General features: G+C 40.5%; 2 protein-coding genes across 13 annotated transcripts in view; one reads left to right on the top strand and one right to left on the bottom strand.

The window, feature by feature from the left end:
- EIF5B (eukaryotic translation initiation factor 5B) overlaps positions 1-22,297 on the top strand; it is a 39,901-nt gene extending 17,604 nt beyond the window's left edge. The window contains exons 6-24 of the mRNA XM_051633008.1: positions 120-270; positions 1,813-1,908; positions 2,963-3,049; positions 4,484-4,567; positions 6,356-6,651; positions 7,744-7,851; positions 7,992-8,102; positions 8,983-9,050; positions 10,192-10,333; positions 11,835-11,966; positions 12,607-12,789; positions 12,917-13,078; positions 15,372-15,503; positions 17,187-17,318; positions 17,433-17,509; positions 17,631-17,795; positions 18,730-18,868; positions 19,406-19,567; positions 20,504-22,297. Of these exons, the coding sequence (XP_051488968.1) occupies positions 120-270; positions 1,813-1,908; positions 2,963-3,049; positions 4,484-4,567; positions 6,356-6,651; positions 7,744-7,851; positions 7,992-8,102; positions 8,983-9,050; positions 10,192-10,333; positions 11,835-11,966; positions 12,607-12,789; positions 12,917-13,078; positions 15,372-15,503; positions 17,187-17,318; positions 17,433-17,509; positions 17,631-17,795; positions 18,730-18,868; positions 19,406-19,567; positions 20,504-20,611 (2,535 nt within the window). The 3' untranslated portion in view covers positions 20,612-22,297. The remainder of the gene's footprint in view (positions 1-119; positions 271-1,812; positions 1,909-2,962; positions 3,050-4,483; positions 4,568-6,355; positions 6,652-7,743; positions 7,852-7,991; positions 8,103-8,982; positions 9,051-10,191; positions 10,334-11,834; positions 11,967-12,606; positions 12,790-12,916; positions 13,079-15,371; positions 15,504-17,186; positions 17,319-17,432; positions 17,510-17,630; positions 17,796-18,729; positions 18,869-19,405; positions 19,568-20,503) is intronic.
- Positions 22,298-24,961: 2,664 nt separating this feature from the next.
- REV1 (REV1 DNA directed polymerase) overlaps positions 24,962-26,724 on the bottom strand; it is a 61,280-nt gene continuing 59,517 nt past the window's right edge. For all 12 annotated transcript variants that reach the window (XM_051632919.1, XM_051632976.1, XM_051632929.1 and 9 more), the window contains one exon: positions 24,962-25,396. In XM_051632919.1, coding sequence (XP_051488879.1) covers positions 25,285-25,396 — 112 coding nt within the window. In that variant the 3' untranslated portion in view covers positions 24,962-25,284. The remainder of the gene's footprint in view (positions 25,397-26,724) is intronic.

The following is a 26,724-nucleotide window of genomic DNA, read 5'->3' as shown; positions in this document are numbered from 1 at the left end:
GTAAGGAAGAGGGTTGGTGGATCAGTCCTTAATACGTTTCTCATCAATAGAATTTACTTGGCCAGCTCTTGTGTAAAGCATGCTTTCACATTTCTGCATGAATTTTAACCTTTTTCTAGGAGCGATTAGAGCAAGAGAGGAAAGAAAGAAAGAAACAGAAGGAAAAAGAGAGGAAGGAGCGTTTGAAGAAGGAGGGAAAGCTTTTAACAAAATCTCAACGAGAAGCTAGAGCCAGAGCGGAGGCTACTCTTAAACTACTCCAAGCTCAGGGTAAGCAGTAAAATTTAAAATAATAATAATTGTTTTAAATATAAAATTTGATACCCCTTACTGCTCTGCTTTTTCTAACTGGAGCAAGGAGGGCAAATACTGAGTAATTCTTCGACGTAAAGCTTCTCTGTTGTCAAGGAAGGCAGTGTTGTGTGGCTTGCCCCCTTTATTTTTTTCAGTAGTTTTAGATGTCTTGTGTATTTTCATCTTACACTTTAAATATCCAGCTTTTGAATACATTCCACTTGTGACTTAAAGACGTTAGCTATGGGACTTAAGAAAAATCACTCATTTCCATTGCTTAGTCCAAAGGCCAGGAAAGCAGATGGGCTGTGCTGCAGGTCTTGTAAGACCAGTGATCTAGCTCCTCTTGAATTAATTAGTGTGCTCACTTAAGTGTGTTGTTTTGCCTGGAGTTAGCTAGTCCATGGGAACAGTGTATTATCCTGTTGAGTTTGCTTTGGATAAAGGTTATATAGTAGCTTTCCTGCTTTTCTATCAAATATAATCTCTTTCCATCGGCAGTGAAGGAAATGTATCTGATGTATTGTAAGTCCCTGTCCTCATTTGTTCCTGATAACTCGTTTGTGGCTAAGGAAATAAAATTAATTCCTGAGTGTTGAGTATCTTTTTTTGTATTTGTAGAGAGCACTATCTGACATTTTGCTGGTAGGTGGATATGTAAGGGTCTGTAGCTAGCAAAATGTTCAGAGCTCTTAAACATATATAAAGGCTTAAATGTACACAAAGGCCATTTCTCTTCGGTTGTTGCTGTAGGTATTAGAATCCTTCTATTTGTGTGCTGCCATAATAGCATTTTTGTCAAATCTACACTAAATCACACAGTACCTGAAGGAATTTTGAGTGTTTCAGAGGGTGCAGCAGTAATTAAATCACTAATTTGTCTTTGCACCAAACTTCTGTTTTTCATAGAATCCCTTCCAGTGTTACAGTGCTGTTTTTCTAGTGAGGTAAAGATGAGCCTGGCATTATTTTAATACCTAAAACCATCTGTTTTTTGAAAAAAAAAAAAAATGAACACCAACAAAAGAAAGCCAGCATTGAACAAAAGGGAAAATACTATCTACTGAACAACCTTAAGCTTTTGAGAGCTGTGCCTCTCAACTGCTCATGATTGTCACAAGCTAGGATGATTGGCAGGCTGGTTTTAAGTGAGTTTTAGCATAACAGACTTTAAGATTGACATATACTTGTTAAACTCGAGATATGTGTTAAGGAAATCCAGTGTAAGTATGGGATAGCTTTAAACCCTGGAGTGTTAGGATCAGATAAATTTGTTTATCCAAATTAGTGATCTAAATTGAGAGCACTCAGAGTATCTGAAGAATTATATTTTGCTCAAGTTTTGCAATTTTTGAAAATCAGACCTTTAGAAAAGATAATATGCACTGAACTTACTTTCCACTCTCTTCCTTCTTCCTCCTTGCAATTCTGGAAGACGTGTTATCATTTAAAACCAAGTTTATGTTTAGTAATTAATCACCTGTTATTTCTTGATAACAATTTTTTTTTTTTTTGCAGGTGTTGAAGTGCCATCCAAAGACTCTGTGCCAAAGAAAAGGCCAATATATGAAGACAAAAAGAAAAAGAAGCCACAGCAGCTGGAAAATAAAGAAGGTGTGGCTTGCATTAGAGGGATACCTAATAGATTAGTCACATTTCCGGAAGTGTTTGTGAAATAAATCGGCTATTCCTAAACTAACTGCACTTCATGGTGCCTGTGAGGTGCTTTTGACACCCTTGCCCCCGTGTGCAAGTGCTGATGCATTAAGATCCTAAGGTTATTTTGAAGACTGCTAATTTAATCCTTTGTTTTGCAATCTACTTGACTATTTTTTTTCCTAACCTGGGTATTTCCTTTAGAATTTCTATATGTTGTAGTTGTACAGAATATAAAGGTCCTTTAAGAATGTGAGGTTGAATTATTTGTGTAGGTTAAATACAATGTAGTGTAAATAATAATGACTTGTAATTAAATCTAAGTTGATGTCCCAGGGTGAAAAGGCATGAGTAGTTCAGAAAGTTTGCATTTTAGAATTTATTGCACTAGTTAGATAGACATAGAGTGAATGAATGTGTCAATTTCTTACTTTTGTGCTTTGTGGTTTTCCTATGGGGTGTTATTACTGCAACTCTTCTGAGGAGTTTTTCATAGTTCAAATCAAAACTTCCTTGCATCAGTTGCCTTGTTACTTAGATGTGCTTTTTCTATGTTTGACAAGAGAGTTATGTGGCTGCTTACCATGTAAGAAGCACTGACTGTAAAGAATTGAGAATGGTGCTTATCTGAGTTTTATCAGTGACCTGTTTTTTTATGTGGAGCAGTAGAGTAAGAATGGGTAGTTCATTAGTATTACTTAATTTTTTCTTGTTTCTAAATATTTTTTTTTAATGTTCAAAAGCAATTGTAATCCTCTTGTCCAATAACTGACCTATCACATCAAGCTGTTGAACTGCTTAGAAAGCCAAATGTTTTTCCGATAAGCCACATGCTCTAACTTTAGTTTAGCTCAGTAAGTTGGAGCTCTTAATTTGGTATTAAATAAATTCAGATTTTGCTTACTTGTAGCAGCACAACTTTAAAATAGAACTCTAATGTGAAGCTGTATGTCTTAAGTTGGTTTGCACTTTGGAAGACTGTAGCAACTAATTTGCTTTCTTGCAATTTCAGAAAGCGTGGAGGTAACTTCTCTGGCTGAAGATGCTGTAGAACTGGAAACACCAGTAAAAGAAGAGACTCCTCTTCCAGTAGAGCCAGGTTAGTGCAAAGCAACTTCAAACGCATAAGCCTGTGTGGCAGTACTGCATGGTGTAGGGATCACACCATGTTGGATGGGGGTTGAGCAGCCATCTTTTCTTGAGGTAGCTGCTGCCTCTTTCTTTTCCTAAGGCAACAACTGATGAAATTTTATGGAATAAAAAGCTATGCAGCTTCAAGATGAGACTGTCAGGGTCCCTTTTTCTGGTTGATCTCCAGTGTTCAATTGGCTTAGGCAATTGTTTTAAATAAGCGCATTCATTGCCTTATGACTAGGTCCCTTGACTTTTCATTTGCTTTCTAAAAGGCTGTTTTGTCAGTGGTTAGGAGGAAATATGCTGCTTCTGATATTGATACTGCAATATTCACAGTGGTTGTGTTCTTGGTTCCAATGTTCTGCTTTCACAAATGCTGAATTCAGTGGATCCATATGGGTTAGCTTGTGAAACTGAGTATCAGCATAGCAAGTGATTGTTGCCCTTATTTTTGCCTACGTGCACTACTTGTTTAGGTAAAATCACATTGTTCTGGACTTCTTCCTCAGCAAGGAGACTGTTTCCATTTTTACCCTTATTCTTAAGTCAGATAAATACTGACAAATTTCCAGTTTTTCTAAAACAAAGCTTAATGTGTACTCTTCATTCTAGCTTCATTTATCTCTCCAAGGAGCAGTTTCATTGTCAAAAAAGAGAAGGGTTCACTGGCAGAACACTAATTCCCAGTTAATATTCTGGTGGTCTGGAGCGTAAACTTCATTTCAAATAGCTGAAACTTCATGACACTGCATGTGCTGTAACATTATATGTTGTTTAATGTCTCTTTTGGTAGGGTTAAAAGTTTAAATTTTCCATTTCTCTGTTATTAAGAGCTGAAGTCTCTTAATATTAAATCTGACTGAATTTCTCCAGGAATTAATGTATTTTATGCTTCTGGAGTCCATGGTATAGTTATGTTGAGGCACCTGTAGTCCTCAGATTACACTTTTTATAGATAATTTGTTATTTTCCCACTAATTAAAAAATAAAAATGTAACCCAACTTGTTTTCTTGTTTCTTTGTCACTTTGCTACATGGCTAATTACACATGTTAATTGGGCAGCTCCTTTCGAGGAACATGCTCATGGTAGAGGCTTGTGTGGCAGGCGTTCATGCAGGCACTTGTGTGGTATGCAGACATGAACTACATGAGTAGTTTAGCTGTCTTCCAAAAATACATTTTGCTAGGCAAATATGCTAGCAGTATAAGATTTTGTTGAGAGAACTGAAGATTATTTTGGCAGCGTGCAACATTTTCTGCTTAGGCAACATGGAGATAATTTAATAGAATACTGCTAGCAGCAAACTTGTAAGTTGTCAGTACGTCAAGGGAAGGGGCATCTAAAATATGTTACTGGGCTGTTTCTTTTTCCTTTAATACTGGATTTTTTAATTTCAGAAGAAAAGGAGGAAGAGGAGGAAACAGAAGATGCAGGTTTGGATGACTGGGAAGCTATGGTTAGTGATGAAGATGAACAGAAAGGTGAGCCTGTAAATATCAAATGGGTCATTTTTCTGATTAAGAGGTTTCTTTGAGCCAAGTCTTTTGGTAGAAAACAGTATTGTATTTAGATTCTCCTGCCCCATTAGATAAATTGTGAGCAAGTGTGGTATGAAATAGATACAAGATCCCTTTCTCAAAGCCAGAGCTTTAAGAAATTGTGCAAGTATGAAGACCCTTTGGAAATATATGTATGTGCAGTTGTTACCTAAAATAAAGCAGTTGGATTTTTTTTTTGTTCATTTTATAGGAGTAAAAATCCTTTCCTCTTAATATGTGTTTTACGCCACTACTGAGAGTTTAGGAAAACCTTTTACCTGATACCGTATTTCTTTACTAGCCATTCCAAAGCCATAACAGTTTTACTATACAAATCTGGCAACAACTAGGAGAGTACCCTTGAGACAAGTTCTCGAAGTGGAGGACTAAGATGGTGCAAAGGTTGATGTGCACACATTGTTAAGCTCAAATAAGCACACCTGCTTCTTTGAGAGGCAGGTGCAGAAGACATGGACGAATTGCCAGAAGACACTGATTCCTATGTGGATATGCCAAAGCCCATGCTCTGTCTAACATGGGGAGGTTAGATCTGCACAAGAGTGCAGGGATAACTTCTTGGGTGTTTTTGTCCAGTGATGGAGAAAGCCATATTGCTGCGAGCCTTCCTGCACAGGAGTTGATGACTGTTCTTAGTGCTTCCATGTTGTGCCTTAATTACTTCTCAAGATCAAAGACTGTTGATCACGTATTATTTGACTTGCTCAGCCCTATACTTCCAGCACCTGTGTTTTCCAGGGTATTGCTTTATATGCAAATAAGTACAGCACTATGGATCTTATTTCAGCAGAAGTGTGTGTTCCAGTGGTGCTGGACTGATCTACCTGAGCACTAAAGGCTGCTCACTCTCTTGAAAGTCTGTATTAGTCTGTTGCCACTGTCTTGGGAATAATGTCATACCCCACTTGGCGCTGCTTGGATTTGAAGGATCTGTTCATGTGATGCAGAAAATGAGCCTTCCTGGGAGTTAGACTTAGTGTTTTACTAAGCTGGTGGACTTTCAGCATAGTAAGGAAACATAACTATTCTTTAAGAGCAGGGAGCTTCCTAGCAGCTCTGTAAGGAAGTGAATGCAAGGCTCTAAAGTGTTCATTAGCTTGTTTCTTATGATTTTGCAAGCATGATAAATGGGAAGCTTTCAAAGAAAGCAAATTAATTTTTGATAGTTCTTTTTGTTTGTTCACTGAGAATTGCTCTAAAAATATTAATCTTCTCTGCACGGTCCAAGAAAACCTTAAGGTGAGATTTTTAAAGAGACCATTGCTACTGATTGTTACTTTTGCTTTGATGTGTGCTTCTGATCAGTAACACACTGAATCTTTATTTTGTTGAATTTGGATTATTTTTGCTTTCTGTTTAAAGGTGTTAGTGCAGTTATTCCTTTATGCAGTGCAAACATCTTTAAAGAATGTCACCTTATCTGAATATTTGCAAATTATATCAAGCTTAAGTGTGTTGATAATATCATTCCTCCCCCCACCCAAACAGATTGTGATTGCACAGATTCTGAACATAAATGAGCAGCTCTAAACGTGAAACACTTTTCTATATTGAAAATTGAAAAATAATCTGGGTGAGCCCTTCTTGAAAGGGACCTACTGTCAGTACTCACTCTTCTATAGTAGTCTTTTTTTTGTTGCCCCCTACTCAACAAGTGTGAATTTAATACAGAATTTTTACTTTAGATTTGTTTTTTTGTTTTTTTTTGGACAGAAAGCAAACCTGTACACATCGAAGTCAAAGAGCAAAATGAAGTGGATGAGGAGGAGGAGGAAGAAGAAGATGAAGAGGAAGAAGAAGAAGAGAGTGAAGAATCTGAAGACAGTGAAGGGAGTGATGATGAGGATGAAAAAACTTCAGATGAGAGGGAAGCAGACTCCCAAGCTATTGGAAAACAATCTATGGAAAAAAAGCCCAGCAAAGAAATTAGCTCTGATTCTGAGTACGACTCGGATGACGACCGCACTAAGGAGGAGCGCGCTTATGACAAAGCCAAACGGAGAATTGAGGTATGAAGATAACACAGCTTCATTTGAGCAGCTGGACTCTTGTATTGTACAAGAAACTACTTTAATCTTCAGTTCATTGAAAGGCCTTTTAACCGTATTTGCCAAAATGATGGCTGTGTCATGACTAGTATTTAGGCAGGTACAGAAGTTGGGTCAATTAAGAAAAAAAGACCTGTTTTTTCCTGAAGCTGTAGTATTTGATTTTAGGCAACTTGATCACAAAGAATGTGTACTTCAGTGTTGTTCCTTTCCTGGAGAAAGAGGATACAGATAGATCTTTCAGAGTTTTAGGATACCTTTCTAAACTGTTGAACTGTGACTGCTAATGTCATCAGAATTCACCATCCGTAAAGACAAGTTAGTGGATAGCCTACTAAAATGTAACCAAAACAAACAAACAAAAACTTAGAATCATAGAATGATAAAATGGTTAAGGTTGGAAGGGACCTTAAAGATGACCAGGTTCCAACCTCCCTGCTATGAGCAGGAACACCTCACACTCCACCAGGCTACACAAAGCCTCATCCAACCTGGCCTTAAACACCCCCAAGGAGGGGGCATCAACAAGCTCCCTGGGCAACCTGCTCCAGCATCTTACTACCCTCATGGTGAAGAATTTCTTTCTAATATCTAACCTAAATCTACCCTCTTTTAGTTTAAAGCCATTACCCCTCATCCTATCACTGCCCTCTCTGGTGAAAAGCCCCTCCCCAGCTTTCCTGTAGCCCCTTCAGGTACTGGATGGCTGTTATAAGGTCTCCATGGAGCCTTCTCCAGGCTGAACACCCTCAACTCCCTCAGCCTGTTATTATGGTAGAGGGGCTCCAGCCCTCAGATCATCTTCTTGGCACTTCTCTGGACCCTCCAACAGCTCCATGTCTTTCCTGTGTTGAGGGCTCCAGAGCTGTATGCAGTACAAACTTAACTGTTTTAAAAATTTGATTTGGGGAAAGAGGAGTGACAGACCTCGATTTGCCTGGAAACCTTTTTAAGTTCCACAGTTAACTGTTTTATGTATGTATATAATCAAGTCAAGAGGAGAGCTGTGGTTTTGGGTTTGTAATTACCAATTTTTATGTGTCTTTTATATAGAAGAGACGAGCTGAAAACAGCAAAAATATGAACACTGAGAAGCTTCGAGCACCAGTTATCTGTGTCCTGGGACACGTAGATACAGGCAAGACCAAAATTTTAGATAAGGTAAGATGTGGAATGTGAAGGTACTGCCTGTGCATCTTGTATGTGCATGTGGATTTTTTAAATTGAAAATAGAAAGAGCTGGAGTTCGAGAGGTGACTTCTTAGCTGTAAAAATTTCTGTTTTGCTCTTGTTTCCTGTAGCTCCGACACACGCATGTCCAGGACAGTGAGGCTGGCGGAATCACGCAGCAGATCGGTGCCACCAATGTTCCCCTTGAAGCTATTAATGAGCAAACGAAGATGGTGAAAAATGTAAGCTATAGCACTTCAAAGGCTGTTTGGTAAAAAATATGAATTGTTAACTGGTTAAGGCCTTGAGACTTTCCCAACGGGGCCAGATGTGCATTTCTTCCCGTCTGTAAGATTTGGGTTGATAGTTTAATTCCTGTCCTTTCCCTCCTCTTCCTGCAGCCTTAAAGGGGATGCTCTCTTATTTTTATTTTAGTACATTTGGTTTCAGTTAATGCATTGCCACTTCTTCAGAAAAATATACAATTATGGCTCTGTTCTGAATAGTACTGCTTATTTACGCAGACTGTTTATTTGTCAATGTTTTGATTGTAAATTGCCACTTTTGAAACTTATTGAGCATGTTTTCCATTAAAAACTTACCTTTTTACTGCGTATGCTGAAATTGGGCCAGTTCCTGGGTGATGAATATTGTTGTCTACAGAAACAGCAACTGCTCTGCTTTCCTGGCTTTTGGCTACTATATCCTATTTTGTTTGCAACAGCAGCTGACTGTAAAACCTTGGTAGTGATAGCTTTTTAAAAGATTTTATCCTATTTATTAAAAATGCAAAGTCAGTGGAGAGGATGATAAAGACAAGGATGATAAATCTCACTAGCCTGAACTTTTTTTTTCTTCTGTGGGCTGCCTTGTCTTATAAATTTCAGCTGAGTTTATGTCTACTTGATACTAAGAGGAATGCGCTGCATAATTTTTTTTTATCTTGAAATGAGCTCTAACTGATTTGGTTTAGGGAGGGTGCTGGCCTTTCTTAAAATACGTATCTGGATTTTCCATGTTAAGGGTATCAGTGATGCTGCCAGTTCTTATGTTGTTGGTTTTGTTTTTTTTTTTTTCCTCTTGTGTAATCTTCACAAGATGGCTAATATCTTGAAATATTAGTTTGACAGAGAGAACATAAAAATTCCAGGCATGCTGATAATCGACACTCCAGGACATGAGTCTTTCAGGTAATGTCACAATATAGTACTTCCCAGGAGTGATGGCTAAAGCATCTGGACATATTTTTAACAAAGTGCTAGGTCTTTGCCTAATCCTTTGTGTTTCTTCTTACTCTGGGAGGGGGGGAAGTAAAAAAGATCTAAAATAGAGGAATAAGTGGATTTGCTTACTTTGCAAGTGCATTTTATATCTGGATAATTGCTGGCCTTTTATATCTGAATTATTTTCTGTCTTCATGCCATTTGAGCCATGAATATCTGAAAAAGCATGTAAATGACTTTTTTCTCAATAGTTAGTGTAAGAGGAAAGACGGAAGCAGGAAGCTAGCTGGAGAAGAAAAGGTGAGAATTTCAGGTCACTGAAGTACTCTGCTATGAAACACTAAAACTTCTGTCCTAGCCTCCAGTCCATAATATTAATTAAGGTAACAGTTCATAAGACTGGAAGCTTCCAATTGCACAAGTCAGCTGATTCTTAGCAGAGATTGTGTGCTTTCTAGGAACACCTGTGTCATGCAGGCAAGAGACTAAATCAGCTTTTAATTTTGAAACATGGTGTGTACAACTGTACTTGCTGAGATAGTGCTGGGGTGAAATCTCCAAACAGAAAAATAGAAGACTCTGATTTGACCTTCTTAAACATAAACCTCTGCAAGCATTGAAATGCCAGGTCTTAGGGTACTTGGTAATGTCCTGATCACTCCCTCTTCATCATGCCACTTGCAGCTTTTCATCTTCTGGCCAGATTTTCTTTGGCATCAAAGATACCTGATAATTTTGGTGTTTATGTGGCATTGTATAATGAAGTGTCTTGTTCAGATTTTACAGTTCTGTGTTTCCTGTAACCTCAATTCTTACTCAGAGAAAAAAAAGCAAAATATGTATTAACTTGTAAAAATCTGTAATAATAGTTAAATTATTGGTAATAGTTTTGTATTTTTTGCTAAACTTACTCATATACTGGCTTATATTGTTAAATGGAATTTACACAGTGCAACTTGAGTATTTTTTAATATAATTTGCATTTTGGGGGAAAAATAATTGATCTGCTTTAGCTTTTTGTTGTTTAATGTAAGTTTGAGATTGTATTTGGTGTTTAATTTTGTTGCTACATGACTGATTATTTTTTTCTCCTCTTCTAATGTCACAGTAATCTAAGAAATAGAGGAAGCTCACTTTGTGATATTGCTATACTCGTTGTTGACATCATGCATGGTTTGGAGCCACAGACAATTGAATCAATAAACCTGTTGAAATCTAAGAAATGCCCTTTTATAGTAGCTCTCAACAAGGTAAGACAGCTTTTTACTCTAACAGTGTGTTTTTATACTCCGGTGTTTGCCAGTACTTGGCAAATTTGCAGTACTGAAGTATATATACTGGATTATACTCCAGCATTTGGCATCTGACATTTTTCTGATTTCTTCCATGAATTTGAATTGTTTGTGTGGAGTCAGAAGCAGGGGTTTTTGGATCTTCTCTTGCATTTTTTCTCTCTGTGATACTCCTGCTTTGCAGAGCAGTCTATCAGTTCTTCTCAGGTCCTTAAGATTCTTTACCTTCTGTAACTTCAGTATATGGGTCATGCTTCTGGAAGTTGTACTGAAGTTGTGGGTTTTTTTTCTTGCACTTGCTTCAATGGATTTGTGTGCTTTTTCTGATAAACGCGGAGCTTGTCTTTCAGTTTTAAAAGTCCTACTTTATTTTAGCTACTGATACTTGTTTGGCTTGAAGACAAACTGGCTTTGAAGTTCATGAATCATTAGTAAGTTGATCACTGGTGAGAAGTACTTCAGGCTCTGCACTATTAGATGATAAAGTCAGTTATTTTCAGCCTTGTTTTTAGAAATCCTATGCATGAGAAATTACACTGGCTGTTCGTGATGACTTAGGTGAATTATAATATGGAAATTACTCCTGTCCAATAATTTTGGATGCTATCTGACATGCTGACAGAGAACTTAGAGAAAGGTATTTGTGTGCAGTGTAAAAAATTCCAGTATACTTCAAAAAATGAGCATTAAGACTGAAGGTAGTTGGAACTGAAGAGGCCACTGTCTCCTTGCTGAAAACAGCTGCTTTTAGAAAAACACAACCCACTATTAGATAGAAAGGTGTTGAGGTCTACAGTGAGCATGAGATAAATAGCCAAAGGTTCTTGCATTTCAGGTTATAGTTCTACCATCAGGTTATAATCCATTTCCTAAAGATGTGGGTTTGATTTGTAGAGCAAATGTTACAGTTTCCTGGGCTAAGTTGATCCTGCTTTGAAAAATTACTTAGGGAATTATTTCTGAAGTATGCATTTGTCTCTTGAACAACCTGCTTGCGATCCCTTCTCTGTAGCAACATGGGAGAGGGTCCCAACTCACCAGTAAGTTTTAAAAGTTCTTTGTAAAACTAGTACAGTCTGTTTTCAGGGAAAAAAACCCAAACAAACCTTTATTTTTTGTGCACATGAAGTTATATACATGGATCACTTTCTTCTGAATGTTTCACCTTAATCTTGATTTAATGTATACAAACTTTCCCATATGGACCTAGATTATTACAGCTGGAATCTTTAAACCTGAAGTAGTACTGCTATCATAGAATACTGTCCATCATTTGGTAAATACATAAGCAGAGATAAATATAGCACCTAAAGCAAATAAAAAGATTTAATTTGATCACTGGAGCAAATAGATGGCTAGCTATGTTGGCTGGTAAAGTGTTTCTCAAAGATGATGTAGCATAAGCACACAGATGCCTTTTAGTAAGCTGCATAAGATGACATACTACTGTATTTTCAAGATTGATAGGTTATACGACTGGAAAAAAAGTCCAGATACAGATGTAGCTGTCACCCTAAAGAAGCAGAAAAAGAATACAAAAGATGAATTTGAAGAACGTGCAAAAGCTATCATTGTGGAATTTGCAAAGCAGGTAGGCTGGAACATGCAAGGTTCTTTGGTGAACAAAAGTGATAGTAAAACTGGTGGGGGGGTGGTGTGGTGGTGTGTGTGTATGGTTCTGTTTTGTTTTTTCTTTCCACAAACCAACTTTGAATACCAAGAAGACCTTGGTTGCACCTCTTCTGACACATGGGTGTTTGCCTCTCATAAGCCAAACTTCGTTGTTTGTAAATAAATCTCTTTTAACTGCTCTGTCCTTAGGGTGCTAGTTTAGAAAAAAGTGGCACCTAATTGCTGTTTGGTCAACAGAGTTGTGAATAGCAAATTAAGTTTTCTGTCCCTATTCTTTCTTTGGGAATCGCCTGAGAGAATCCCATCTGTCTCTTGTTCCCTTGGACTCTGGCTGAGCATGAATCACATAAATTCTGGGAACTTCTGTTGGCAAGATAAAAAGCTGTCTAGAAGTTAGATGTGGCAATTGGCTTTGGAGAGTTATCCTGTACTGCTTCTAAATGTGGGTTGAGGCTTCATGTTCCATAGCACACTGTCAGTAAGGATGTTTTATTTTCTTAAAAGGGATTTAAAATGTGCAGTAGTAATTGGGGTTTAATGTTGCTGTTACTGATGTGTATATATATTTTTCCCTATGTAACTGTGAATCCTGATTCCAGGGCTTGAACGCTGCCTTGTTTTATGAGAATAAGGATCCCCGCACTTTTGTTTCTCTTGTACCAACCTCTGCTCACACAGGGGATGGTATGGGAAGTCTGATAGCTCTTCTCGTTGAGCTAACACAAACTATGCTGACCAAGAGACTGGCTGAATGTCAGGAGCTGAGAGCTCAAGTCATGGAGGTAATTCAGCAGCTGTTCTTTTACATTTATGTAGACATTTCTCCCTTACCTGTCCCCTTTTTCCCGGTAAAAAAGGGTGTGTTTGAAGTGCTTAAACAGGGAGTAACTTTTCTCTTTTCCCTTTCAGGTTAAAGCACTGCCAGGCATGGGCACTACCATAGATGTTATTTTGATTAATGGACGTCTGAAAGAAGGAGACACCATTATTGTTCCTGGGGTAGAAGGTCCTATAGTAACTCAGATTAGAGGTCTTTTGCTACCTCCTCCTATGAAGGAGCTACGAGTTAAGGTATGGAAACTGGTTAGCATGTTGCATTTAGAGAAGATTTAGCACCAGAAAGAAGATACCGAGTTTTATAAAATATTAGAATGTAGAATGTATAGTTGTTATTGGCAGGACCTAAGGATGACTTGAAGGGGAAGATGGTGCACATCTAGTATTTCTGTCAATGTGCTTGTGTTTGCCTACTGGTGTCTGTTACAACAGTGGCAAAGAAAGAGTTAAGGAGCTGCACTGCTGTGAGGGTTAAGATGTGCTTGCTTTTAATACGGGATTCAAGCACGTGACTATGTGAGAATGAGGTACCCATCTTAAATGGAAATTGGAGTGTACTAGTACAGTGCCATGTGAGTAAAAGTGCTTATCAAATAACAAAAATCATAAACACTTCAATTTGAGAGAAGTGACAAGTGAGTTTTTAGGAGAAGTTATTGAGTGGCGATAACCAGGACCTCTGCAAAATCTGCAGCCTTCTGTAATGATGAAGAGTTGCTGGAGGTTTTGTTGCTCTAGTATATTAAGACTAGGAAGAGACACTGAATTTGACATCCTGCCTGTATTGCTTTCTGTGAGAGGAGAGCCACAGAAGCTAAAGGCTACAAATGCATTAATACATACAATTTGCAGATGATGAAAAGAGCTGCTCTCATTTTCCTGTTTAAAAGGGAAGGGAATAAATGTCTGCACAGATTTTGCTTAAGGCAAAGAAAATCATACTTGGTGAATGTAATAGGACAGGCCTTAAAGGTTTGGTGTAGAGGTGGAAAACTAGTGTCATGGTCCTAATTTAGGGACCTTAACAGTTGGGGTGTGCTTAATTTTATTGGAGAACTTGTCTCTGCAGGCTACTGTAGTCCTTAGTGTTTAATGTAGTGCCTGCCTGCAAACTCAGTTACTCTTGTGAAGTAGTACTACTGATTTCTGGGTCTTGGTTGATGTTGGCATTTTCTTTTTGCCACAGTGATCCTCTGTGACACCGTTGTGGCTCAGAGGGGCTGGAGGATGCAGTATTGGCATTGAGGTGGAACCTGAGCAACGGCTTTTTGACCTGCTTTCAGTAGGAAGACAAGGGCCACTTTTTCCACTTGTGTGGATGGCTAACACAGCTGTAGGGTAGGACAGTTGCCTTGGGGAATCCAAGTCAGCCTTCCTGCTCTGGACTGCAACTTTACAGTAATAACTTGGCTGGGGAGTGGAAAAAGGAAAACTGCTGTTTATGCTTAGGTTGTGTCTTCTGCTGTGTTGGAAGCGGTTGTGTATTCTGCTACCATGAAGAAGGAATTGAAAACATTTCTATCAATTTGCTTCCCTTTATTTAAATCAGAAGATAAACTGCTGTGTGAAACATAAAAGATGGATTTATTTTTTTGTGGATCTGAACAGCAACATAAGAGATTGCGGGTCTTCAGAGGAGTTTCTGCACTTTGGAGGGAGGTGAAGCTGGGGAAGAGGATCTAGGGGAGCTGTTGGTTTTGTTTTTTTTAAGCAGGCAATAAGGATACATTTCAACTCAGTCTGTCCACGGAGAATTGCCTTCCTTGAAATAAGACCCAGATTTTGGGGTGGAGGGCTAAAGATTAGAGGCTTACAGGAACAAAGTGCTTACTGAGGAAGGAAGCTGCCTTGCAGTTTCAAGAAAAGGAGGAGGTGTCTCCTAAACAAAATAAATGAAGAAACAAACCAGACAATGCAAGACTGACTTAAAGGTCTTCAGAAGTAACTGTTTCTGTGATGCCTTAGAGCCATGTTCTGAGTGGGGAAAGATCTTCAGGCTCCCCTGGGTGAGGAGGAGCATCTGGGAAATCGAACATAGAACTATGTACATGAGAAGGCTGGATGGGAGGTCTGCAGTGGGAGACTGAGACAGCTCTTCCCGCATGCAGGAGCCTTGGGCTGTACTGACTAAGCTTTAGGGCTTTAGTGGAGCTGCTGGCGTCCTCCCATTCTCTGTGGGGCTGAACTTGTTCTGATGGTGTTTTTTTCAGTGAGCAGCTGCCTATTGCTGCTTGCTCTTTTCTAGTATATGCTTCTTTTTGGGCTCCTTCTCTGCTTATAGACAATTCCCTCCGTCCTGCCCCTTGAGGAGGGCAAGGTATCTGATGGGAGAGGAACATGCAGACTGAAACATGCATTCCAGGAATGTGAAGTAGAGAAAATCACTGATGAAAGATGGGAGCTGCTGGAATCTACTGTCATGCTGCTGGCTGTGCTTGCTGGTGGCAAGTTCTTCAGCTGCTCAGCACTATTTTGTGTGGCTTTGTAGCATCTGCATGAACTCTTTGCTATTGTGTATTCTTTTCAGAACCAGTATGAGAAGCATAAAGAAGTTGTTGCTGCTCAAGGTGTGAAGATTCTTGGGAAAGATTTGGAAAAAACATTGGCTGGTTTGCCATTGCTTGTAGCTTATAAAGAGGATGAAGTCCCAGTCCTCAAGGTGAGATGGCTGATATTGAAAAAGGCACTTAAACTGAGGGTAACAGAATTCTCTCATGATTAAACTCTTTCAAATGTTGAGAGCTCAGTGCACATGTACCTTGCTTTTTCAGTTGCTGCAGCAACATTCTGTAGCCTTGTGTCCTGTGAAGCATTAGTGTGGTCATATTTTTAGTATCTTGACCTGTAGCTTTTTCCTGATACTTTGCTGGAGAGTCTCTGCTAGTAGAATAAGGCTTGAAAACAAGTATCATAGCACAGTGTGACTATATGTTAATTACTGATTTGGTATTTTTAGTACTTTGTGCATGCATTTCAATTAGATTATGTTATGCAAATATCTGCTGGTGGAGTTCTGCAAACTGTCAGAATTGCAAAGCTGTTTTATGTAGTAGTTTTTTTGTGACTTAAGACTTTAAAAATGGTAGAGGAAAGAGTGTAGCTTTGTTAAAACCAAAATTGGGATGAGATGTTCCTGTTCTCCAAAGTCAGGAAAGAAACTCACATATTGATGGTTTACTTTAACCATCGTTTTACTTTAGCCTTCTGTCTACTTAGTTTTGTCTTTAAAGGGAGGTTAATCTTTTAGGTCCTCCAAATACAGATCTTGTTTCTGAGTATCTATGAGTCTGTATGTTTGTAATGTGTACTAGCAGTAGGTATGTGAGGGCTTAAAGTAAATGGCAACATCTGTTTGTTAAGAGAACTGTTTGGGCTTTAAAGGCATGGGGTGTTCAGGTTTTTTTAACTTCTCTGAAAGCAGAAAAAGGGCCTTGCTGCTCTTGCATCCTCTGTTTTGTACCTAGGCCTAAAGAGCCTTTCCAGCTCACTGTGTTAGGAGTGTCCACTTGTGTTGCAGATCCTGAGTTAGGCATCCAAAGATAGTGCCACACACGGTGGGGTGTCTGTTCACTCGGGCTTGCCAGCAGAAACTTCAGAGTGCTGGAGAGCAGGGTGTAGTCTGGAGAGAAATGTCACTGACTGCCAGGAAGGACATCTGCTTGGTGTTATGTCATCACCTTCTTGCAAAATCCCCAGAATCACAGAATCTTAGGGGTTGGAAGGGACCTTGAAAGATCATCTAGTCCAACCCCCCTGCCAGAGCAGGGTCACCCAGAGCACATCACACAGGAACATGTCCAGGCGGGTTTTGAATGTCTCCAGCGAAGGAGACTCCACAACCTCTCTGGGCAGCCTGTTCCAGTGCTCTGTCACTCTCACAGTAAAGGAGTTCTTCCTGATACTCACATGAAACCTGCTATGTTCCAGTTTGCACCCATTGCCCCTTGTCCTATCACTGGACATCACTGAAAAAAGCCTGGCTCCATCCCCCTGACACTCGCCCTTAACATATTTGTAAACATTGATGAGGTCGCCCCTCAGTCTCCTCCAAGCTAAAGAGACCCAGCTCCCTCAGCCTTTCCTCATCAGGGAGATGTTCCACTTCCTTAATCATTTTTTGTGGCTCTCCTCAAGTCCAGTTTGGTTCAGATACTTCTAATGCCAGAAAGAAGCAGCCATGTATCTCAGGGCTGCATGACCTGTCCTGCATGTCTGTGTGTGGGTGCCCATCAGGATGGCTGTCTTGTTCAGCAGCTCATGAACAGAAAGACTTTGTACCCTGAGGCATAAATAGCAATAGAACTAAACTTCCTTGTTTATATCCTTTTTTTCTTTCCTAAAGGATGAACTAATACACGAACTGAAGCAAACACTGAATGCAATCAAATTAGAAGAGAAAGGTGTTTATGTCCAGGCTTCTACTTTAGGCTCTTTAGAAGCATTACTTGAATTTCTTAAAACATCAGAAGTGCCAGTAAGTACTTGTGTGCTGGATCTGATGTCATAATTTCTACATCCTAGTTGGTAACTGTTTCCTTGCAACTCAGAAAGATTAGTGACTGACTTATGTGGCTTTCTTCTTCAACAGTATTCAGGAATTAATATAGGTCCTGTCCATAAAAAAGATGTTATGAAGGCATCGGTTATGTTGGAGCATGACCCACAGTAAGTAACTTCTTTGCTCTTCTGTGGTGGTAAATGTGCAGTGGTGTTTCAGGAGGGCCCCCTCCTTAGCTCTGATTCTAAGGTCTCTCCAGTAAACTAACTGACTTCTTTTTACTTGCAGATACGCAGTCATTCTAGCATTTGATGTGAGGATTGAACGCGATGCTCAGGAAATGGCTGATAGTTTAGGAGTTAGAATTTTTAGTGCTGAAATAATTTATCACTTATTTGATGCCTTCACAAAATATAGACAAGACTACAAAAAACAGAAACAAGAGGAATTCAAGTAAGTAAAGAGCAGTCCTCCTCTGTGTGCTTCCCAAATAAGTATCTCTATTTTTTAATAAATGAAATTGCATTTAACTTCTTGTTACTGTATTATTTAGCATGTAGTTCTGATGGGAAGGAAGGAGAGGTAGAAGAGACTAGGACAATAAATTGATAGTTCTCAAGAATTCAGAACTCCAGCCTAATAGTTTACATCTGGGATTAGGCTTAGTAGGGCGAGAGCTGTGAAGCAGTTACGAGATTTGGAGTGTCGTTATTAAGGTTTGCTTTGTATACTTGGCATCTGTTCCCATTTTGTGACAGATGGGTTAGTCTTGCAGAGTTAGAAAACAAAACTAAAAGGATTTGGATTCTATTGTTTTATATTTATGCAATTCTGCTGTACAGGCCTTAATTCTGACTGCAGTAACACAAATAGGATTAATTTAAGAATTTATAGGGACCCAGAATTTTTTAAATCTGTGTCATTGGGTGAGCCTCAGTAAAGTAAGAATGGACAAAATAAATGAAAACTTATTTCATTTCATATTAATCCCTCTTTGAGCTTGTATACCTCAGCACTTAAGCATATTTTTTTTCATTTTACTAAGAAAAATCTTGATTTTTTTTGAGTGCCTGCAATGGGTTGAGGCAGTAATATTTCTATTCCTATGCTATTCTGAGACTATCATACTGAAAAATTGTCTTTTGGTCTTAGTTGACTGCCCAAGCTAGGCAAAACAAAACCCATGCCAGCCATGCTTGATTATTGTGCCCTGTAGTTGTTGAAGGTCAAGTACTGTCTTGAATTAGCAAGATTGGAAAAGAGTTGTCTTCTGCTTGATTTCTTCTCAAGCGATGCTTCTAGAATAAATGCCTGAGGCAGAACTGTTCATGTTGTGTACACTGTTCCGGGAGCTATTTCAAAATGCCTTTTCTTTGTCACCTTCCAGGCATATAGCAGTGTTTCCTTGCAAGATGAAAATACTCCCTCAGTTCATTTTCAACTCTCGCGACCCAATAGTGATGGGTGTGGTTGTGGAGGCCGGCCAGGTGAAGCAGGGGACTCCCATGTGCGTACCTAGCAAAAATGTAAGTAAGCGCCTCTTCCCGGTGGACCTTTGATCTGCCTGGCAGTTCCTGGGATATGCACCAGGAAAAGCTTTCATGCCTTTCCCCAGTGCACAGAGGTTTGGCAGGAGATGAGATTCACTTTTGGATCAAGTCTCTTTCCCAGTGATCAGCCACCCTGCAGCAGAGCACAGCCGCCTGGCCACTGCAGGAGGGTGTTTCAGCCAGTCAGCCTCCTGCCCCTGCTGCAGTTTCTGTGAAAGTCATGAGCAAAATGGGCATTCCTGGTAGCTAATAAAGGGGGAAGTGAACTCCTGGCACTTTAAGGGATAGCAAATTGATATCCCAGGTGGCTACGGACAGGCTGATGTTGCTTGCTGCCCATGTTGGTACGATGTGCTCACAGTGCAGTATATTGCTTTGCCAGCTCTGAGGTGGCTGCTTCACTAGTGCAGTGCTGCCTATGATCAAGTTTGTACACTTAAACAGGAACTGAGAAAAATGTGTGTGCACACAGGTTTTCTGGATGTGTACTGCAGCTTTTTCTTTGTGTTACAGTTTGTTGAAATTGGAATAGTTACAAGTATTGAAATAAACCATAAACCAGTGGAGGTTGCAAAAAAAGGCCAAGAAGTATGTGTTAAAATAGAACCTATTCCTGGTGAATCACCTAAAATGTACGGACGACACTTTGAAGCAACAGATATCCTCGTCAGTAAGGTAAAAGCAGTCTGTGTTTTGGGAGGGGGCTTTTGTCCTAGTGGTAGCTTGTGTGAAGTCGTAATACTGTGTGAAGCCTGAAAAATATAGACACTGGAAACCTTCAATCAGAGACTGTCAAACACTTGGGATGGTTCATGTGTGGCATTGTTCAGCCGAGCTTCTCTGCAGCCTTGAGATGTGTAGCAGTGCCCCTCAAGAGGACCAAAGGAACCATGTACTGCAGCTAAAAATACCTTGCAGCTTACAGCACCTGGGAGGGTAAAATGCTAAATAAGCTGTTAGTGTACCATGGTATGGAGCTGGTGCTTGGAGCAGCTTAGCAGTCCCCCTTGGCATTACATTGGGGTTGTGTTTCCCTAGTTTTGAATTAATGCAAAAAACTTAGTAGTACTTCAGTTGCTCTGATTCTGGAACACTGGGTGTGGATGAAGAGGTGATCTCTTGCTCTGTTTTCTGCTGTCAGAGGCAGAGCCACAGCTCTCCATGCTCTGAACTGCTTTGGGCACCATGGTGTATGTAATACACCCCCTACCACACATGCTGGAGGGTTGTATTCACAAGCCAGGGGTAACCAGCCAGAGGGGCTTTTCAGCTGGACATGCAGGGCCTGAGAGATGGACTGGAATGGCAGGTGGTGCTGGTGCTGCAGGCCCTGAGGAAGCAGGAGATCCTCTCCAGTCACACAGGTTCTCGCCTTGCTGCACAAGGTGGGGCTGGCTTCTGAGGTTTCTGAAGACCAGGTAAGGTGTGTGAGGAGAAAAGCAGGGAAAAAATGGAATGGGTCACCCAGCAGATCAGTAGCAAAACTGGGATTTAGAAGGAGTTTTCCTGCTGTGCAAACGGATGCCCTGTCTTGAGATTAATTGCTGCCAACAGACTAAAAGCTGCCTTTATTGATGTGCATTTCTGATGGGCTTGTCTTGTGTGTTACAGATCAGTCGTCAGTCCATCGATGCTCTGAAGGACTGGTTCAGGGATGAGATGCAGAAGTCTGACTGGCAGCTTATAGTAGAGCTGAAGAAAGTGTTTGAAATCATCTAGACAACTTTTTACAGCAATGGGGAGGCAGGAATAAACACACTATTGCTGTTATAAAAGTTACCAACAAAGTCATATATTGAAGACAGTGTTGGATATATGTTTGGGAGGGAAATATGTGGATAAAATGTTTTCCATGAGAAACCAAGAGATTTACACTGGTTTGACAGTGGTCAATTTACATGTTCCCATGGTTCCAATGTGCCTGTTCACCTCTCCTACTGCCCTTCCTAATACTGGCTGCTGTTTTAAAGTTTGCCCTTCCTTCTCTTACACCTTCCTTGCACCCTTTTTCTCTCCCTCTCTCCAAAATAAAAGAAAATAAATTGAATTTTTATTACAGAACTAAAGCTCTTTCACTTTTATACTGATGAGATCAGTACTGCAGTATTTGATTAACCAAGCTTCTGCAGACTTTGTGATTCTTGGGACATTTTTGATGTAAGAAGTACTTCTTTATTTATGCATACCTCTTCCCATCACTCTTTTCCAACATTCTTCTGCTTTGTGCCTATAGAAATTTTTTTAAATAGAAAATTAGGCAATTGGATATTTCTGTATTTGCTTTGTGTGAAACAATGATGTAAAGCATAGTTGGCCGCCTTCTACTGCTTGTACAGTTCATGAACGTCGACCTGTAATCATTATATCGCAGAGCCGCAAATAAAGGAGATGGACACAGTAGCCCATTTGTTTTACAGTTTGCTTCAATTACCAAAGCCTCACTCCATGGGCTGTTACAGATGTGGAAATGCCAGGCAGAGGCTTTCCTCTCTGGGCTTGGCCAAATACTGGAGGCATGTTCCAGCAAAGGTGTTTCTTCCTCTGGCTTCGCTTCCACGTGTGCACTGTGTGTGGTGGTGGGCTCGGTGGCTCTGTCTCAATTCCATGTTCCTGGAGCGCTGGAGTTGCAGGTGAGGGGTTTAGCAAGTCACGGTTTCCAGAGGGGCTCTGCTGGGAGGACTTGAGAGGTGGCATCTCTTCTCCAGCTGCTGCTCAGCCCAGTGGTAAGCACCTGCAAAATGGTTGGACATCAGAGCTATTGAGTCATCTGACACTGTAGGACTGGACCGTTGGGTTGTTGTTTTGATGACCAGGAATCTGTCTGCAATCCCAGACTTGTCCTGCCCTTCCTTCCCCTGTGGTTCCTTGCTTAGGATGACAGCTTGATGCATCCCTTGTCAGTCTCCTGGTAACTTGCAGTTTGTGGTGAGAGGAGCTAAAAACACTTTTCAAAAAGCACAAGCTGAAACAAAATCAATCTTTTAGATAGCAGAGATTTTTAGCATTTAAAATATTTACAAGAATTTATTTTGCAATAAGCAGTTTGATCAGATTTCTTCTGTCACTTAGCTTTTTTTTGTTGTTGGAAAAATGTTATGATTGGGGTTGTGTGGATTCCATTACAAAGGAGCATTTAATAACTTGCCTCCTTTGGCAATGGAAAGTAACTTGCTGCAATTTTTTTTTTTTTTTTGGTTTGTTAAGACTTTAAACTTGACATTTAAAAGGACCTTTTCAGTATGTTTGCTGCATGGTGCAAATTCACATCACTGGGTGCACTGGTGGTTTAGAATAGAATGATCACAGGGAAGAGACTGCATTTAATTGTTACTATTTTCTTTTGCAAACTATGCAATCATGAAAACTACACTAATAAAAGAAGTTCTTAAGAACTCAGCTGTCAAACACTGGTCTGGATGTATTCTTGATTGTTTCCTTGAAGGTGGAAGGGTGTTCTTCCCAAGGGTAAAAACTCTGGGAAAAGGGTCATGCTATATTTCTGCAGGTTGCTGTTACGGGACTTAGAAAATGCCTTCAGTAAAAAGCTTTTAGGAAGCAGGTAGCTTTTGAATATATGATTTTTAAAGGCTTGAAGAAGGGATCACTAAGGGAGAATGAAAATATAATTACTGCTTTCAGTCCTTTATGTCTTGAGCAGCACTCACAAAACCAGAGCTGACTACCTGAAACCTAACTGGTAAAATACCTGCTTGAATTTCAGCATGTACACACATCTCTATATGGGGTCAGCAGGTCAGGGTTATTAAATGGGCAAAAAAACCCCAACCACTGCAGCTTTAAAAGTGGCAACTCAAGGGGCTCTGAAAGACCCAAACTACAAACGAGCAGAAGCCTAGACAACTTGATTCAGATGTGGTCCCTGCCGCCTCTGCTCTTTCTGTAGAACTATCTACAAGTAGATGCAGCTACATCAATGTCTGACAAGCTAATGCGACCTGGAAACCATCCGAGTGGTTGCAGTTGGAAGGGACCTCTTGCAGTCCCCAAGGCCAAACTCCCTCAGCTCAGGGAAGGGGGAGTCAGAGCAGGTTGCCCAGGTGAGTGTCTGCTTGGGTTTTGAGCATCTCTACTGCTGGAGGAGCCACAACACCTGCAGATAACCTGTTCCAGGGATTGTGTTTAAAAGGAATGTTTTGTACCAGTTGGTGCCCATCATCTCATGCCCTTTCACTTGATACCCCAGAGGAGTGTCTGTCTCTCTGTTCCTTATTGCCCTACTGGGTGCTCTTATTGCCCTTTTGGTCTTACACATGGGTAAGAACCACCCCCACCAGCCTTTTTCCAGGCTGAAGTGTCCCAAGCTCTCTCAGCCTCTCCTTGTATGATGAGAGAAGCTCCAATTCCTTCAGCAGCTTTGTGGCCCTGTGTTGGAATTGCTATGTCCATGTTCCTCCTGTATTGAGGAGCTCAGAACTCCCGGTATGTTTTGCCAGTGCTGGGCAGAGGGGAACAATCTCCTCCCTTGACCTGCTGGTGATGTTCTTCCTCATGTACCCTGGGAGGCTGTTGGCTGCATCTGCTGTGAGGGAATCTTACTGGCTCAAGCACCCCACAGGGCCTTACCTGCAGAGCTCCTTTGTAGCCAGTTGTTCCCCAGCGCCTTGGGTGATTCCTCCCCAGATGCAGAACTTTGCACTTCTCCTCGTTGAACTTCACAAGGTTCCCACAAGCCCGTTTCTCTAGCCTGTTGGTCTCTAGGTGCAGCACAGCCCTCTGCTGCATCAGCCAGTTTTGAGTCAGCAGCAAACTTACCAAGGGTCTGCTCTATGTCATCATTCAGGTCATTAATGAAGACGTTGAACAGGATTGGACCTAGCAGTAACTATGTGGGACTGGTCTTCTAACATGACGTTGTGCCCAGGGCCTGCCTGCCCAGGCATTTGTCAATCCATGTCTCTCCAGCCCATATTTCATTGGTTTGTCTATGAGGATGTTACAGGAAATATTAGAAAAAGCCTTACTAAAGTTAAGGGAAGTAACATCTGCTCTTAACCCATCCATCACCTTGCTGTAGAAGGCTGCCAGGTTGGTCCCAGTCTGTGTTACAAGAGAAACCAAGGGCATGACCTACAGCTAAAAAAATGCTGTCAGTGCTGTAACCTGTGCTGCAGCCAGTGAGGCAGTGTGAGCTGTAGCTCAGCTGTGTGCAGCAGCTCCTGGCCTGTGCTACCAGAGATGCTTCCAGCTAACATGGTGGTAGTCAGGTAGGCCAACACCCCTCCAGGGTTATGTGGAGTACTTCTGATTGCCCCCTCAGCCCCCATCACTTCTTCAGAAAATGGAAAGATTTTCTTACCTCCTGGGTTTTCTTCCAGTGGCCTTCATTCTTTCCAGGCATCTCAAGAGCCTTCATTCAGTGTATCAGGCCAAATATGACTATACAGGGGTGGTGTACGATCTGGAAAAAGCAGACTAGCCCAAAACACAAAATGTAGAGATGCAAGGATACCCCTCCCTGCCATGGACACAAAAAGACAGCTATTTATTTCACTCCTGCTACTCACTATAACTTATTTTGCTATGTTGCATAAAGGAAATGCACATCACAGGCTGGGAAGAACTACCATAGTTCAAGAGTGGAATGAGGCTCTACCCCAAGTAGGAGCAACAAGGACTGTTACAGGCTGAAATAATACTCCACGTCAGCTCCTCCCTCGTTCCCCTACAGTGCTTCTCCTGAGTAACTGCTTAAAAGTCTCCATTTGCTTTCTTCCACCAGCACACACCTCCAGAGGTGACAGCACCCCTGAACACAGAGCTCAGACAGCAATTACACTTCAGCCAACACCCTGTGTGCTTTGGGAGTGGCTGGGCCACACTGGCTTCTGTCTTTCAAGGATCAAAGAAAAGATGAGCTAATATTCTTCCCTCAGCTTAAAATCTGTAAGAAAGTCAGGAGATGAAACAACAAGCAGCCAGGGGAGTGTGCAGCAGCCTCCTATGCATGCTGAGGCAGTGTCACCGTGTCACACTTCATGAAATGAATCAGAGCTGTGGCTTTAACAAAAGTGATTAGCTATATTCAAACTGAAGCATCACAAAATAGAATCCGTACAAAAATATACATACAGTTCTTTATTAAACAACTGTAAACACTTCACTGTAAAAATCCATAAAACTTTATAAACAAACATTTTGTAAATAGATTCTATACTACAATAAAAGAATTTTAACACAATTATTTACATGCAATACTGACAAATTTGGCACTTTCTGAAAAGAAATGTACAAAACACTTTGTTGTTTAAAAAGAAATTTGAAATTATAAAAACTCAGGGCATTACTATCATGCACTTTGCAAATACTTCACAAGCACTTATGGCACAGCTAGCAGAGAGCTCCAGGCTCTCATCAAGCTCTTTTCTACAAGTTCAGATAACTTTTAATGTGCTTCCGTAAGTTTGTTGTAAAACTACCTGAACATTGTCAAGAATGAAGTCAAATGCCATATTCCAAACTGATTCCACAGATGACTGCATTAACCTGAAGGGAAAAAGAAAGAAGAGGGAGAAAATTACCATTACAGAACCAGTCCTTTTTACAGCAAGTTTTGGTCTTCATATTGGCAAACAAGATTGTCACAGTTCCCTATGAAGTGCACTCCGATTAATCTTGGCAAAGCCCTGTCTCAGCACATGTACCCAGTCTTACCTAATGCCACTCAGTGCCGAGATGTCTGATGTGAGCAGTGTCACACCAGCCTGTATGTGTGCACTCTGCAGTGGGTGCAAGCCTGCAACCCAAGTGCTGATGTTCTACCAACTTCACACTGAGGAATCAGAAACTACAAGCTTCTGGATCTTGACTTTTCCTTCCTCATCCCAAGATATACACAATACTTTCTTCTTCCCACAAATGCCAAAGGTGATTAAGACATTTAAGTAACAGGTTTTTGGGGTACTATATTGTTTTTATTGCTAAAAATGGAACCAAATTAGGGAGGCCCACACAGAGCTATGAGTATCATTCAGCTGCTACTGGAAAGTAAATTAAGGAAATGCCCAAGGAAAACCAAGCAGCTCTGTACTTCCAAAATCCTCTTCTAGATCACTGCTACAGGAGAGAGGGAGAGGGTTCCTCCACTTACTGCTTTGGAAGACCTAACATCATCAGTATCATATGGACAATTGCCTATTATCCAACCCCTGTTTCCTCATCCTATGCTTGCTATCAGGCTTTGGAGAGACACACTGCTACCAGTGCAAATCTCACATACCAGGACCAGGAATGGGACATGAGGCTTTCTGAACAGTTTTTATAAAGAATTTACATCATTCAACAAAACAGTTAACTGCACTGTGTGTTTTGCATTTTCTGAGGCCTAAAGACATCCCATAATAAAAAAGCATTTTTTACATTGCTGTAGTCTTTTGGGTGTTGATTAATTCTGTGAAATAAATATATTCCACATCTAAAACATGGAAAGCTGAACTCCAGAGCTAAATACCAGTTAGTAGGCAAGTCATAAATGGAACTTGGGCCTCGTGACTCATGGGAAGACAACAGGAGCACAATAACTAAGTAGTAAAAATGTATTTAATAGGTTGGAGGTGAGACAGGATCTGGATACAGCAGGAGAATGAAAGCAGATGAAACAAATGAAAGCTCTGAGGTGCCATAAAAATGAATGAAAAAAACAGGATGAAGGGGCAACGCTGACAAGAACCACATCCTTTGTCCAGAAACGAAATACTCTGTAGCAAATACTATTAAATGCTACTCTTAGTTCTTCACAAATTAACTATTTTAAGAGCCCAACTTCTCCCCCCTGCCCCTGGGTTTTCCATAAAATTTAAGCTTACAATATTTAC

The sequence above is a fragment of the Apus apus genome, chromosome 1, assembly GCF_020740795.1.
Source record: "Apus apus isolate bApuApu2 chromosome 1, bApuApu2.pri.cur, whole genome shotgun sequence".
Lineage (NCBI taxonomy): Eukaryota > Metazoa > Chordata > Aves > Apodiformes > Apodidae > Apus > Apus apus.
This window is presented reverse-complemented; position numbering and strand designations above follow the sequence as displayed.